Source organism: Spinacia oleracea, chromosome 2 (assembly GCF_020520425.1).
Source record: "Spinacia oleracea cultivar Varoflay chromosome 2, BTI_SOV_V1, whole genome shotgun sequence".
In the NCBI taxonomy this organism is placed as follows: domain Eukaryota; kingdom Viridiplantae; phylum Streptophyta; class Magnoliopsida; order Caryophyllales; family Amaranthaceae; genus Spinacia; species Spinacia oleracea.
Genome location: NC_079488.1, coordinates 98,128,801 through 98,141,194, shown reverse-complemented (window position 1 = coordinate 98,141,194; position 12,394 = coordinate 98,128,801). Strand labels below are relative to the sequence as shown.

The window sequence follows — 12,394 nt, the reverse complement described above, 5'->3', positions numbered from 1 at the left end:
TGAAACGATGGAAGGAGCGTCCTTGATATCTTGAGTTTCGGGTCACGTGCGGTGCCTGCGAGATGAACTCCGGGCCAAGGGGGGGTCCCCGAGGCGGAGCCTCCGACGCTCAAGTCAGTACATTTGATGTATAAAATGAGGTGTTTAGGGGAGAGAAAGAGAGTAAGGTGGCTTCTCTAGGGTTAGAGAATGACCTCTTTTACCTTGCCCTTTGAGGGGTATATATAGTGCCTTGTTGGGCCTTTGAGGCCTTGTAAGTGATATTGGGCTTGAGTGGATTTTATTGGCTTTTGGGTTAAAATGGTGATCCCATTTTAACACCCCAACAAGCATTATGCATGAGAACTCCAAATTAACAGCTACGATATTCTTGTCGCGATTGGTACTCGGTCATTTTGCATAATTTCTCCAAGTTGAGGCCTTTAACAATTGTGTTTTAGTTTCCAAATAGTAAATTAATTATTTTTTGATTCGGTGTTAATTAAATCCTTGGAGGAATAATGTTTTTGGGTTTGGAAATCGGAATTATGGTGCAAAAAAAAATTAAAATGGTGAAAGAATGAGAAAAGAAATTAAAAGGAAAAATTCCTTTTAATTTGCAAAGAAAAGAAAGCATGTTGCTATATTAAGTTGAGTGCTCAACTTGATGGACTTGGCCCATCACCTACGAAGCCCACCAACAGCAATACAAGGAAGAAAGAATATTTGTAATGGCTATACTGTAGGTCTATACTCTATAGTGTCGTAAATTTTTAGCTACATCCGGGTATAGTAAGTGTTGGCTATGTGGCCATACCCCCTTTAAAACGACGTTATTTTGTGCTGTTAACATGAACATTTATAAAAAAATAAATTAAAATGAATATTTACTGATTTGAAAATGAATATTTGTTATTGATTTAGAAATGAACATTTATTTACTGATTTGGAAATGGACATATATCTAATGACTTGAAAATGATCATTTGTCTACTGATTCGTAAATTTACATTTATCTAATGATTTGAAAATTAACATTTATCTACTACTCTTTCCGTCCCTTAATACTCGCACCGCTTTCCTTTTCGGACCGTCCCTTAATACTTGCACCACTTCTATAAATGGGAAATCTTACCAATATTACATTATCTCTCACACTTACCTACTAACCCACCTACACCACCACTCCCTACAAAAAAATCATTTAAAAATTCACATACCCCACTCACCACTCCCCATCCCTTACACATTTCCCACTAACTATATTAAAAAAAAATACTCCACTATCAACTAACACCATTAAATTAATAAGTCAATTCAAGTATTTTAAAGATCGGTGTGAGTATTAAGGGACGGAAAGAGTAATTTGAAAACGAACATTTATCAAATGATTCTGAAATTAACATCAATTCCCACTATTTTTACCTCATTTGATCATCTAAGATCAAGATTTTAAATGAGTAAATAATGTTGATTGTCTATGGTACAAGACTACAAGCCTACAAGAGTACACGCACATAAAAACACACCCAAAATTTAGGTACAAAAGATGAAACTGATAATAGTTCCCGCCTTGTAGGAATTTTCCCGCACCGGCCACACGGCCGACACGTACCCATTTTCATCTTTCAGTCTTTCACCGTCTGTGACTGTGACGATATTATATTACAGGTGACAGCAAATGACACGTCAACAGTTAGTTTACCAGTCAGTTAAAAACAGTCATCGATTCGTCCAAAAAGTCTGCCACACAATTGAAACTCACAGCCGTTGCACACACACGAAACGCAATTGCATCCATTAAACTGAATGCCCACTCCAAACAGAAATTCTATTTCTTTTACTTCTTTTATTCTCAGATCATATTATTTTTAAAATAAATATTCAAAATTCTTTTCCAGTATCTTTAGTTAATGAACCAAAGATACCCATTTTAGATTTTGATTTCGGAATCGTCAATTTAGTTAAAAATTATTGATTTTGACCTTTTTGATTGATTGATTGATTTTCTGGGTTTGTGGAGGAATTGACAATTGCGTGTTGTTCCGGTACTCTTTCTTCTGAAAGGTAAACATTTTTTGTGTGTTTTTAGTGTAAAATTCAGTAAATGGATATTTGAGTATGTGTTTCTTGCACGCCATTTGTTTAATTGAAGCTGATTATGTGTTCTATTCAGCTGGTGGGGTTTACTTGGTGTATTATTACTAACTTGTTTCGGATTTAGTTGTCCCGTTTACTTGTTTCGCTACTCTTATTAGTTACGGACTGGAGGGAGGTTTTTGTACATTCAGCATTTATTGTTAGTGATTCAGCACTTCTGAAGGTTTTTGTGTATGTTGAAAATGTTTGTGTTGTATTGATATCTGCTTCTAGTTTTGGTAACACTTGAGCTTGATAGATTTATGGTTTTTTTTTTAATTCAAATTTCAGTGCTCAAGTTTGAATAGAATGTTAATCTTGTGTGTTTTGGTTATTTTGAAGTGCTTATTGAGTATTTTGATTGTTCAATTGATCATGTGTGTAAGAGTAATTAAATGTTAATTTGTTTCTATGATGACTTAATTTCTGCTATTGTATTTGGATGAAGTGTAACACAAAGTCTGTGTTTGATCAGTTTTGCGAGGATCTTGTTAAAATGGCGGCAATACTAGCTTCACAAAGCAGTTATTGCCGCACTAGAACAGCAGTAGATGACCTTGGTTCTTCATGCTCGATTTCTGGGAGAAGATTTCCCAAATTCGATGGGCACACCTGTAATCTACCCGTCTTTTCTAAAGGTTTCCGGTTTCAAGTGGAGATGCGACAAACCAAAGAGCCAACAGATTTGGGTAACAATAAACACTCAATCAAATTATTGCCAACAAGTGAAGTTATGAAAACTACAAATAACCCTTCTATAGACAAGGCTCCAACAATGAATGGTATCAAGCAGAATATTAATGGAGCTAGTAAGGTTATTAATGGAGTGAATATAGTTACAAGAGAAACTGCTTCCTCCTTGGTTAAGAGGAACAAAGTTGTGGTGGATGAAGGACTACCCCCTCTGGATGAGCCTAGGGTGATGCCATCTGATGCAGGGTTTAGTTGGGCTAACGACAATTACAATTCCGTCCAAAGGTCTGCTGATGTTTGGTCATTTGTTCTTTCTCTTCGTGTACGTGTTTTATTAGAGAATGCGAAATGGGCATATGTTGGTGGATTTGATGAAGAGAAGCAAGTAAGTATCATGTCCTTTTGCTGTCAATTTGATCTTTTTTTGAACCCTATTGCTTCCATCGTGCCGCAATCTTGTTTCCCTGTATTTAGTCACACCTTTAGTAGTATTGTCTGAAAGTTTTATATTCCAACATCCTCGATACTGTTATGTGCAGAAGAAGAGAAGGAAAAATACTGCTGCATGGCTGAGAGAACGCGTGCTGCAGCTTGGCCCAACCTTTATCAAGCTTGGGCAACTGTCATCTACAAGATCTGATCTTTTTCCTCGAGAGTATGTGGATGAGCTTGCCAAGTTGCAGGTAGACATATATGGAGTCACAACATCTTTCCTTTTTCATTCATAGCAATATCGTCTACAATACAGATAGTAATTTGCAAACAATGTATTTCATATTTGACATATGGAATTGTTTGCAGGATAGGGTACCTGCATTCTCATCGAAGAAAGCTAGGGAATTCATTGCTGCTGAGCTTGGAGCCCCTGTTGATATTTTGTTTAAAGAATTTGAAGATCAGCCCATTGCTGCTGCAAGTCTTGGTCAGGTATCCAGTCTCTGTCTTTCCTTTGTTTTGTTGTATCTCATTAGCAAAAAGTAACTTGAGTTAATTCCTGGTTATTAGTGAGCCTAATATGTTTATTCAAGGACTATATCTATTGCTTGGCAATGTAATGCTCTGTATACTGTATTATTACCCTGGCACTTCAAGTGCTTACTCAGTTCAATTCAGTTCAGTTTAGTGTATACTGTAGGTTCATCGGGCTATCCTACATAATGGAGAGAAAGTAGTCGTAAAAGTTCAAAGACCTGGCTTGAAGAGACTTTTTGACATTGATTTACGTAAGTGATGCCTGACTTTTGGTTTGATTTTTAAGAAGCATATTATTATACCAACATCTGTAGAGATCTAATCATACAAGGGACTCTAATTTATGACAAAAAAAAAATTGTTTACTCAACATTCTCGCCAAAACTGCAAGTCTGCCCGGCTTTGCCTCTCAAGTACTGTCTTAACATAAGATAAGATTCACTCTCATTCAACTGATCCTTAAGGAAGAAATTTATAGTTTGTTCCATCAAGGGAATTTTCAGTGATGCACAGCTTATATAACAATTAAGCAACTCCTTTTTTTGTGTTCCTGCATATATTTATACCCCTGCTCCTATTAGGCGGAAACCTCACTGACCACTGGGGTAAAGTCAATTATACATTCTTTTTTCCCCACCCTCTTTCTTTGTTGGCTTTAACATCTAATGAGAATGATCATCTAACCTTCATGATGCTATGTTATAACTAGTACCGTTGCTCTCCTCCATGATAATTGATGAAGCCCTACATGAATAATTGGTCAATACACAATGACACCGTTTGTGTTCGACTTCCAGAGTTTGGTGCATAAATTAATTTTTTCAAATTGACTTTCTTAAACGCAGAAAATTTGAAGCTGATTGCAGAATATTTCCAGAGAAGTGAATCATTAGGGGGTCCTACTAGGGATTGGATTGGTATATATGACGAATGTGCTACGTAAGTTCTAAACTGTTATGTTCTTTTGTTTTTGTTGTTTCAAGTTTCACTGATGTTTTATTCTTTGGGGTTATTCTTTTCATTATTTCCTTTAAAATATGTTTTGGAGGAGTATCCGATTTACTTTCTGCTTTCAGTTCTAATTCCCGACTTTTCTTCTCTATTGTGACCCTTGGTGGATGTTTTCTGGATTTAGGGATTATATTTAGTAATAGAAATTGTGTATTTTGCTGGAAATATGAACCCTCATTCAATCATCAAGACTTCCAATTGCTCTCTTCATTCCTTATCCTCTCTCAGATCTTTGTGAATTAAATACTGAATGCAAGTTATTTAACATTTTAAGGGTCAGAATACTTCCCGTCAATGGAATGCACCAAGATTTATTGGGAAACTAAAACTTGAATTAGTGACACTATAAAACTAGTTATGTTACAACGGAAAAGGTTGAAGGAGCAGAAGTATAGTGTTTTGTTTAAAACAATGCCTTTAACTTAATTCATATCTGGCATGAAGAGATTGTAAAGTGGTAACAGAATCATGGGAGTGACTGTCTGAGGTCCTTCGATGGTTGGTCGTGGGGATCAATTGTATTTCTTCCGCCATTCTCTACATAAGTTAGGAGTTGTAAATATACGAAGTATTAAAGATCTACCGAATATTAACAGAGCTGGCGAGTATCTAGTATTTAGTTTTGTATAAATCCTTGTTTTGTGAAAATAATATCTAGGTCCTTGATTATATTTCATCCTTTCTTCTCCTGTCAGTATTACTTTTTTTGGTTTGATAGTTTGACCAATGATATGCTTTCGTGTAACTCTGTAACATGTCTTTTGAACTTCCTAAACCTGTGACTTTTCACATTCAATTTGAGCTGCAGAATTTTGTACCAAGAAATAGATTACATCAATGAAGGGAAAAATGCTGATAGATTTCGCCGGGATTTTCGGAATGTCAAATGGGTTCGAGTACCTGTAAGTTTATTTCTTGTTCATGTCTATTTCCAAGCTACTTTCTCTACATACGGTTTTTACCTCCCCTGTTTAATAGCTTAGTAAAATACTGTGGTTGTTACTTTGTTTTACTGCAGACAATTCACTGGGACTATACTGCCTTAAAGGTGTTGACCTTGGAATATGTTCCCGGTATGATGCTGACATTCATATAATATGGACTGAAAAGAACTATAACGGATTCGTTGATTTAGTTTTGTAAGAAGCTTTTGGTTGAATATTTGTTCCACCATATTGACCATTACTGTTCCAAACAGGGGTTAAAATAAATAATTTGGACAAGTTGGACGCGCGTGGCTATAGTCGTTCTCGGATTGCATCACGTGCTATTGAAGCATACTTAATTCAGGTACAGTTGTCATGCTAATTCTGGATCTACTAGTTTCTCAGGGATTCTTGGAAAGCCTGTACATGCATCACTAACCTGAGAAAGAGTCAAATGCCACGATATGTTTGATCTTCCATGTGGATATAATAGGGTATTGATGCTGCATTGCTGTACTTGACACCTCCATGCTCCAGGCATTATGTATTATAAATTTATATTTATCAAAGATATCCAGTACTACAGAAATGAAATGGAGACTACAATCTTTATAGTAGAAATATACTGAAATACATGGCCTTCACGCAGTAAAATGCTTGAAAAACTGGAAGCTTAACTATTTTTTTCACTATACTCCTTTCTGCAATTGAACTGATAAAGGGTAATGGTTATTTCTTGGCTGATAGTTTTGTCTCAAATTAAGTCTCAACTTTCAACTTTCTGTTCTTCTTTTGAATGCTCCAGCCACTGCTTTTTATACTTTCTTGTATTTTCTGTAAACATGTTTTGTTTCAAGAATAAAGTAGCTTTATGTATCATGGATGTAGGTCCTTTTCAGAATAAACCTGGTGGTAGAAGTTTTTCCTTGAAGCATTAAGTTTTCAAGTATTCAAGTTGAAAATCTTTCAAGAACTTGTGGCTTTTGTTTGAGTCAGCTCTGTTCTCTTTAACTTACAAAAATCAGTTTATGCAAAATTCACATTTACTCGTTAAATTATAGTATAAACGCACTAGTGACATTAGAAAAAGTTGATTTTAATTAGAAATATTCAATTTCCATCATAACAATCACTTCACTTCACTTTTTGAGAATAGGTCCTTAATTAGTTTGATCAAGAAGAAGCAAGCTGTACTCTTCCGTTGATAAACTACAATGTCAAAGTTTCAATTTTAATATCAGAACAATTTATATCTTCATATCCTGTCATAACTGGGACCAGATAAGTTCAGCAAATTGACTCTATGATGTGTGATAGTGTACTACTCTGTGATATTTAATTTGAAAGAGACACTGACGACATTTTGTTGCACTAATTGCTTTTTTCTTTGTTTTGGATTCTTGCAGATTTTAAAAACAGGCTTCTTCCATGCTGACCCTCATCCTGGAAACCTTGCTATTGACAAGGATGAAGCAATCATCTATTACGACTTTGGAATGATGGGAGAAATCAAAACTTTCACACGGGAAAGATTGCTGGATTTGTTTTATGCTGTTTATGAAAAAGACTCAACAAAGGTATTGCCTTTTCATTTTGTTCCTTTTCTGTAACAGCTCTGTAACAGCTTTAGGCAATTTGCAATAACGCATACAGTTTGTGAAGTTCACTGGGTATAGGAATATGTTAACTTAATTTGGTACCATGCCACTGTCAATTCATTACCCTGCTAAAGGCTTAGCTTTTCTCGAGAGATTTTGGCTCATATTGGTGCGCAATCATTAATCTATTCAATTGTCAAATAGGACCAAGAGTAAATGCAATATAACTGCTCCATTTTTAACTAGATGAAATGTGTCTGCTGGTGATTTTAATAGTTATGGCAGCTTGTTGTTAATTCAACTTCAGTTTCACTGGCATAATTTGCTGATATACTTGCCCATTTAGGTGGTTAGGAGTCTCATTGATCTTGGAGCACTTCAGCCTACAGGAGATCTGTCGGCGGTATGGTATTTCAGTAAATACATAAACACTTTCCACGTCTTTGCTTCTTAAACCTGAAAATATTTTCAATTGGCTTACAGGTGAAGAGATCAGTGCGGTTCTTCTTAGACAATCTGTTGAGTCAATCACCAGATCAGCAACAAACGTTGGCTGCAATTGGTGAGGTATGATTATCATCTTATAACTCAAACTATTCCTTGGTTAGCTAGAATGCCTCGTGCATTTGATACTTTGATGTCCATTATATATTTCAAATATTTGTATGTATTTTTGAGGGTTAGTATGTTCTATTCACAACCTCTGACATATCTGAACTTATTAGACCTTATATGAACCTATTAGCCTTTAGCTGAATTTACTTTAAGCTATAAATTGAACTTAATAGCCCTAATTTGAACTTATGGGCCCGAACTTTAAGGTATAAATTGAACTTATTAGCCTTGCATGAATTCTTTCTTTTGACCCCTTTAGCAATTCTTTTGCAGCTAATTTATTTTATTTTCATGACTTGCAAAATGCCAGGATTTGTTTGCCATTGCCCAGGATCAGCCCTTTCGCTTTCCATCTACCTTCACCTTCGTCTTAAGGGCATTTTCAACTCTTGAAGGTACTCTTCCGCTGACTCTCTACTGTCAGAACACTGGCATGTACACACATATAGGTGTACAGTTATGAACTTTCAGAATTTAGGAACATAAATCACTTTGGAAATTGTAAATTGTAAATTTGTAATACACATTAACTGTGGCCATGTCTAGTCGGTAGAGTAAGAAAGTCACCAAACTGTCTTTTAAGCAAGAGTTTTCTACTTGACTATATTTTATAATAAATTCCACCTTTGACCATGAAATTGTCCTGAAGAATTTAAATGATCAGGTTCTAGATTGCAAGCTAACCCGTTCCTGTTAGAGGATAACTGGTTTATACTTCCAGGTATTGAGGGGTATAGTGAACTTAGAAAGAGACGCTCTACTAGGACAAAAGGCTCTTCTGAGTCTTCTGAATTTGACACATAAATTTCTTAAATACAATAATGGTATTAAGTAATTTAACTTTCCCTTTGTTTTTTCAGATCTCAGCAATTTAGTTGTGCAAGTTCATTGACTAGAAGAAGCTTATATAGTTACATGCTACTAAATGAGGGAACTCTTTTGCGATTCTATGCCCAAATTTGACTTCTCTCCCCCCTAATCTCTCCCTTCTCTTCCTCTACTAGGTGTTGGCAAATTTCTTGACCCGGACTTTTCCTTTGTGAAGATTGCTGCACCTTATGCACAAGTATGTGTAGTGGATATGAATAAAACATAACATTTTCATGTAGCACTCATTTAACCTTTTAGAAGTAGACCTAAATATGCATACTGCTTGCAGGAGCTTCTTGACCTGAAAGAAAGGCGCCGTACAGGAGTGCAGCTTGTGCGGGAGATAAGAAAACAAGCTGAAGATGTAGAAAACCTTTTTGCCTTGCTGATAGTCTCTTGTTTCCTGAATTGCTTATGCAATTGATTGACTAACCCATCAATTTTATCTCATACTTACAGGCCAGAGACTACACAGTATCCATGCCATACCGAGTCCAGCGCATAGAAGAGTTTGTGAAGCAACTAGAAACAGGAGACTTGAAGCTACGTGTTCGGGTTCTTGAGGTAACCCCACTCTGGACTTACCTTTTAGTTCTCACACTATTATATATTCTGTATGACAATTGGTTTGAGGCACATGATATTAGAATTGTGTATATCACATACTATTGTGTGCAGCTAGCATGCTTCTTGGAATAAGTTTAGTAGGTCTTGTTGTTTAGCAAGCACGTTTTCGCCATTCATTATAGTTCCCTTTTTCTTTTTTCTTTTTTTTTCCCGGGTGGGGCTTCTGATGTGACGGCCAATAAGGGAGGAGGTGAGGTTTTCTCGTTTTAAGGTAAGTTGCAGAGGTCATGGAGAGAGGTTGCATATTACCTCGATTTTCAGTTTTGAGGATATTCTTGGTGTCACGGCTATAGTGTAGATAGGAAACTTACGAGTACTTCTCGAGTTGTTGACACCTGGCAATCGGTCATTGTTAGTATGATGCATGTGATAAGTGATACCTAATATGTTAGACTTTTTATATCACGTCATATATCCACTCTGGATACTTGACATTGTGACATGAACTTGACAATTCATTTTGGATGAAAATCCTGCAAAAAGAATCACTAACTAGCGAGGCCTGACACTTGTCTGTTACCAACACTAGTAAATAGTAATATATGTATATATCTCGATGGTGTAAAGAACTAGCCTAAGGAGAAAGGGTACTGTTGGTATGGCTATTAGTTGGTTGGGATTAACTTGGATAGGAAGGCAATGATATTGTTAAAGGAGGTTACACAATACTCTACCTATTTGTTATCCACTGCTCTGTTAGTTATCCTACTTGCATACTCAACCTTACACTCTTCAAGATCACATAGAAGTTCCCTGCATTTGATATTCAAACAATGACAATATCACATACAAGTTGGGTATCATGTATCCTCAATATTGCCCTTCCTTTAAGTCTGTATGTAGCAAAACTTTTATCCAGCCTTGGTGACTTGCAAGCTCGAGACCCTCCAAAATTGCTACAAGATTGTTGAGAGTTGTTTTAGTTTGTTTAGGGAGTGTTCTTCCACTTTGAAGCCTGGGATTGTATGCAAATTTTGATGATTTAATCACGTCGAATTACAATTGACCCCCAACTTTCTTCCTCTCTTCATGTCTGTATTTTTTGACAGTCCATTCTATTACAGATGGTTTCTCATACATCATGTAACTTTGCTAGAATGGAGTGACAATTATTTATTAACTGGAACAATAGTGTTGTTTGGAAGAAAATTTTAAGTTTTAACATATACTAATCCACTGCATTTGTCATTAAAAATGATACAAGAGTGACTTGTGAAAATTATGCAGGTATTCTTGTTTTCGAAAGTCAGATGTCTCATCTATGCATCATTGCTTGTGCTTTGGATAACGAATTAAATGTTGAATTTAGAAAGTATAATTTTCTTATGCATATTTTTCTGGTCTTGAATTTCTTGTTGGGTAAAAATTGTATCTGTATAGTCTGAAAGAGCTGCTAGGAAGGCGACAATATTGCAAATGGCAACCATGTACACAGTTCTTGGTGGTACCCTGCTGAACTTAGGGGTGACTTTCAGCAACCAAGGAAGTGAAATGGTCGCCAATGGTTCATTTATAGGCGCAGGTCAATTCCAGACTCCACCGCGAAAGTGTATTCAGTAAAGTTTCTTCGTAATACATAGATGATAAATCGTTGCATTTCTTGTTGCAGGTGTTTTTCTGGCATTGCTTATCAGGTCCATGCAAAGAGTGAAGAAGCTTGATAAGATTGAAACTATGATATAGAATTCATGTATATTATAAAATGTAGGAATAGTGTATATTATAGGTATAGTTCAGAGGAATTTGCCTCTCATACGATATACTTTGGAGGTGTAGTACATAACCATTTTCATGGTGATGAAGTTTATACCAAGAAGAACATGGGTAGCAGCAATGGTGAAGAGGGGAGCACAGTGCACAATAACCTTTATACTGTAAAAAGTTCTTATGTCATTGCTCTTGTAAGTTATAATCCATTACACACCAATTATTCATTAATTTAATGTTACTACCTTGTTAAAATTTGCTTAATCATACAAAATTTTAAGTTTGGGTTATTACAACATAAATTAGTAGGCCCTGACGGGGCAACGATTGCGTCATGACAGTTGGACCAGAGAAAGTAAAAAACCAGAGAGGTTGACATAAGCATAGGAATTGAAGCAGAATTTCCAAAGAAGTTATACTTCCTATAAAATGGGGAAAGTTTCTTACCTAATCCTTGAACGTAAGTGAAGTTTTTCATGAGAATTCTAACTTCCTACACTCAACTTATTACTAGAAAGTGAAAATACATAATAATTGCAAATACTAAGAAACTGCAGAAATGTAACTTTTCAAGTGCAACCAAACGACCACTAAATAGCTTCCAAAACACAATACAATAGTCAATATTCTTTCAGCTAACAAAAATAATAGTTACAAGAATTACGTTTTCAGTCTCATAATAAGTAAATATAAATAATGACACAATCAAATAGATATAGAGTTGGCAAATATGTCATGTCAGATCGTGTTTATACGGTTGTACCCGTGTGTGATTTCGTGTTGTTCACAAAATTTATCAAAACTATGTAAAATTGCAGAATAATTACATAATATACATAGATTGTGGTCGGATTGGTTTCGAGTTGTGTCGTGTGGCGTCCACTTCATATTTTCTCTCCGTAACTTTCACGTGGTTTCGAATTCACCGTGTTGTTTGACTTATTTTTATATTTTGCCAAAGACATACGGAGTAATTGAATGGGGTTAATCAAATCGTAACACGTCATTAAGATACGGAGTACTTTAGTAAGTGTGAAATACCGGTACCAACCTAGCCAATACTCAATAGAATGATCATCGTTAATACGCATCGTTGTTGACTTGTTGATAATTGGTCCCCTTTTTTATAATTTTGCGCGGTTCCGATTTGGAAAATCAAATCAAAACAGTGTTTGTATGAACCAAACATATCACACTAGATCTGCATGCCTCAAATTCATGGCTCAATTTTTCGCAATTTATTTTTCTTTCTTGTAA

General features: G+C 35.8%; 1 protein-coding gene across 5 annotated transcripts; it reads left to right on the top strand.

Annotated features, from left to right (window-relative positions):
• The first annotated feature begins 1,724 nt into the window (after positions 1-1,724).
• LOC110787940 (protein ACTIVITY OF BC1 COMPLEX KINASE 7, chloroplastic) lies at positions 1,725-11,392 on the top strand. 5 transcript variants are annotated; one of them, XM_021992573.2, is made up of 18 exons: positions 1,725-2,046; positions 2,594-3,196; positions 3,351-3,494; positions 3,613-3,738; positions 3,947-4,034; positions 4,629-4,722; positions 5,603-5,696; positions 5,813-5,867; positions 5,993-6,084; positions 7,127-7,297; positions 7,665-7,721; positions 7,802-7,885; positions 8,244-8,328; positions 8,938-8,999; positions 9,093-9,167; positions 9,263-9,367; positions 10,811-10,952; positions 11,040-11,392. In XM_021992573.2, the coding sequence occupies exons 2-18, from the start codon at positions 2,615-2,617 to the stop codon at positions 11,111-11,113; spliced, it is 2,130 nt and encodes a 709-aa protein (XP_021848265.1). In that variant the 5' UTR covers positions 1,725-2,046; positions 2,594-2,614; the 3' UTR covers positions 11,114-11,392. The 5 variants fall into 5 exon arrangements, with proteins under 5 accessions (XP_021848265.1, XP_021848264.1, XP_021848267.1 ...); XM_021992572.2 differs by lacking the exon at positions 1,725-2,046 and adding an exon at positions 2,126-2,158; XM_021992575.2 differs by lacking the exon at positions 1,725-2,046 and adding an exon at positions 2,139-2,278.
• Positions 11,393-12,394: the final 1,002 nt, after the last annotated feature.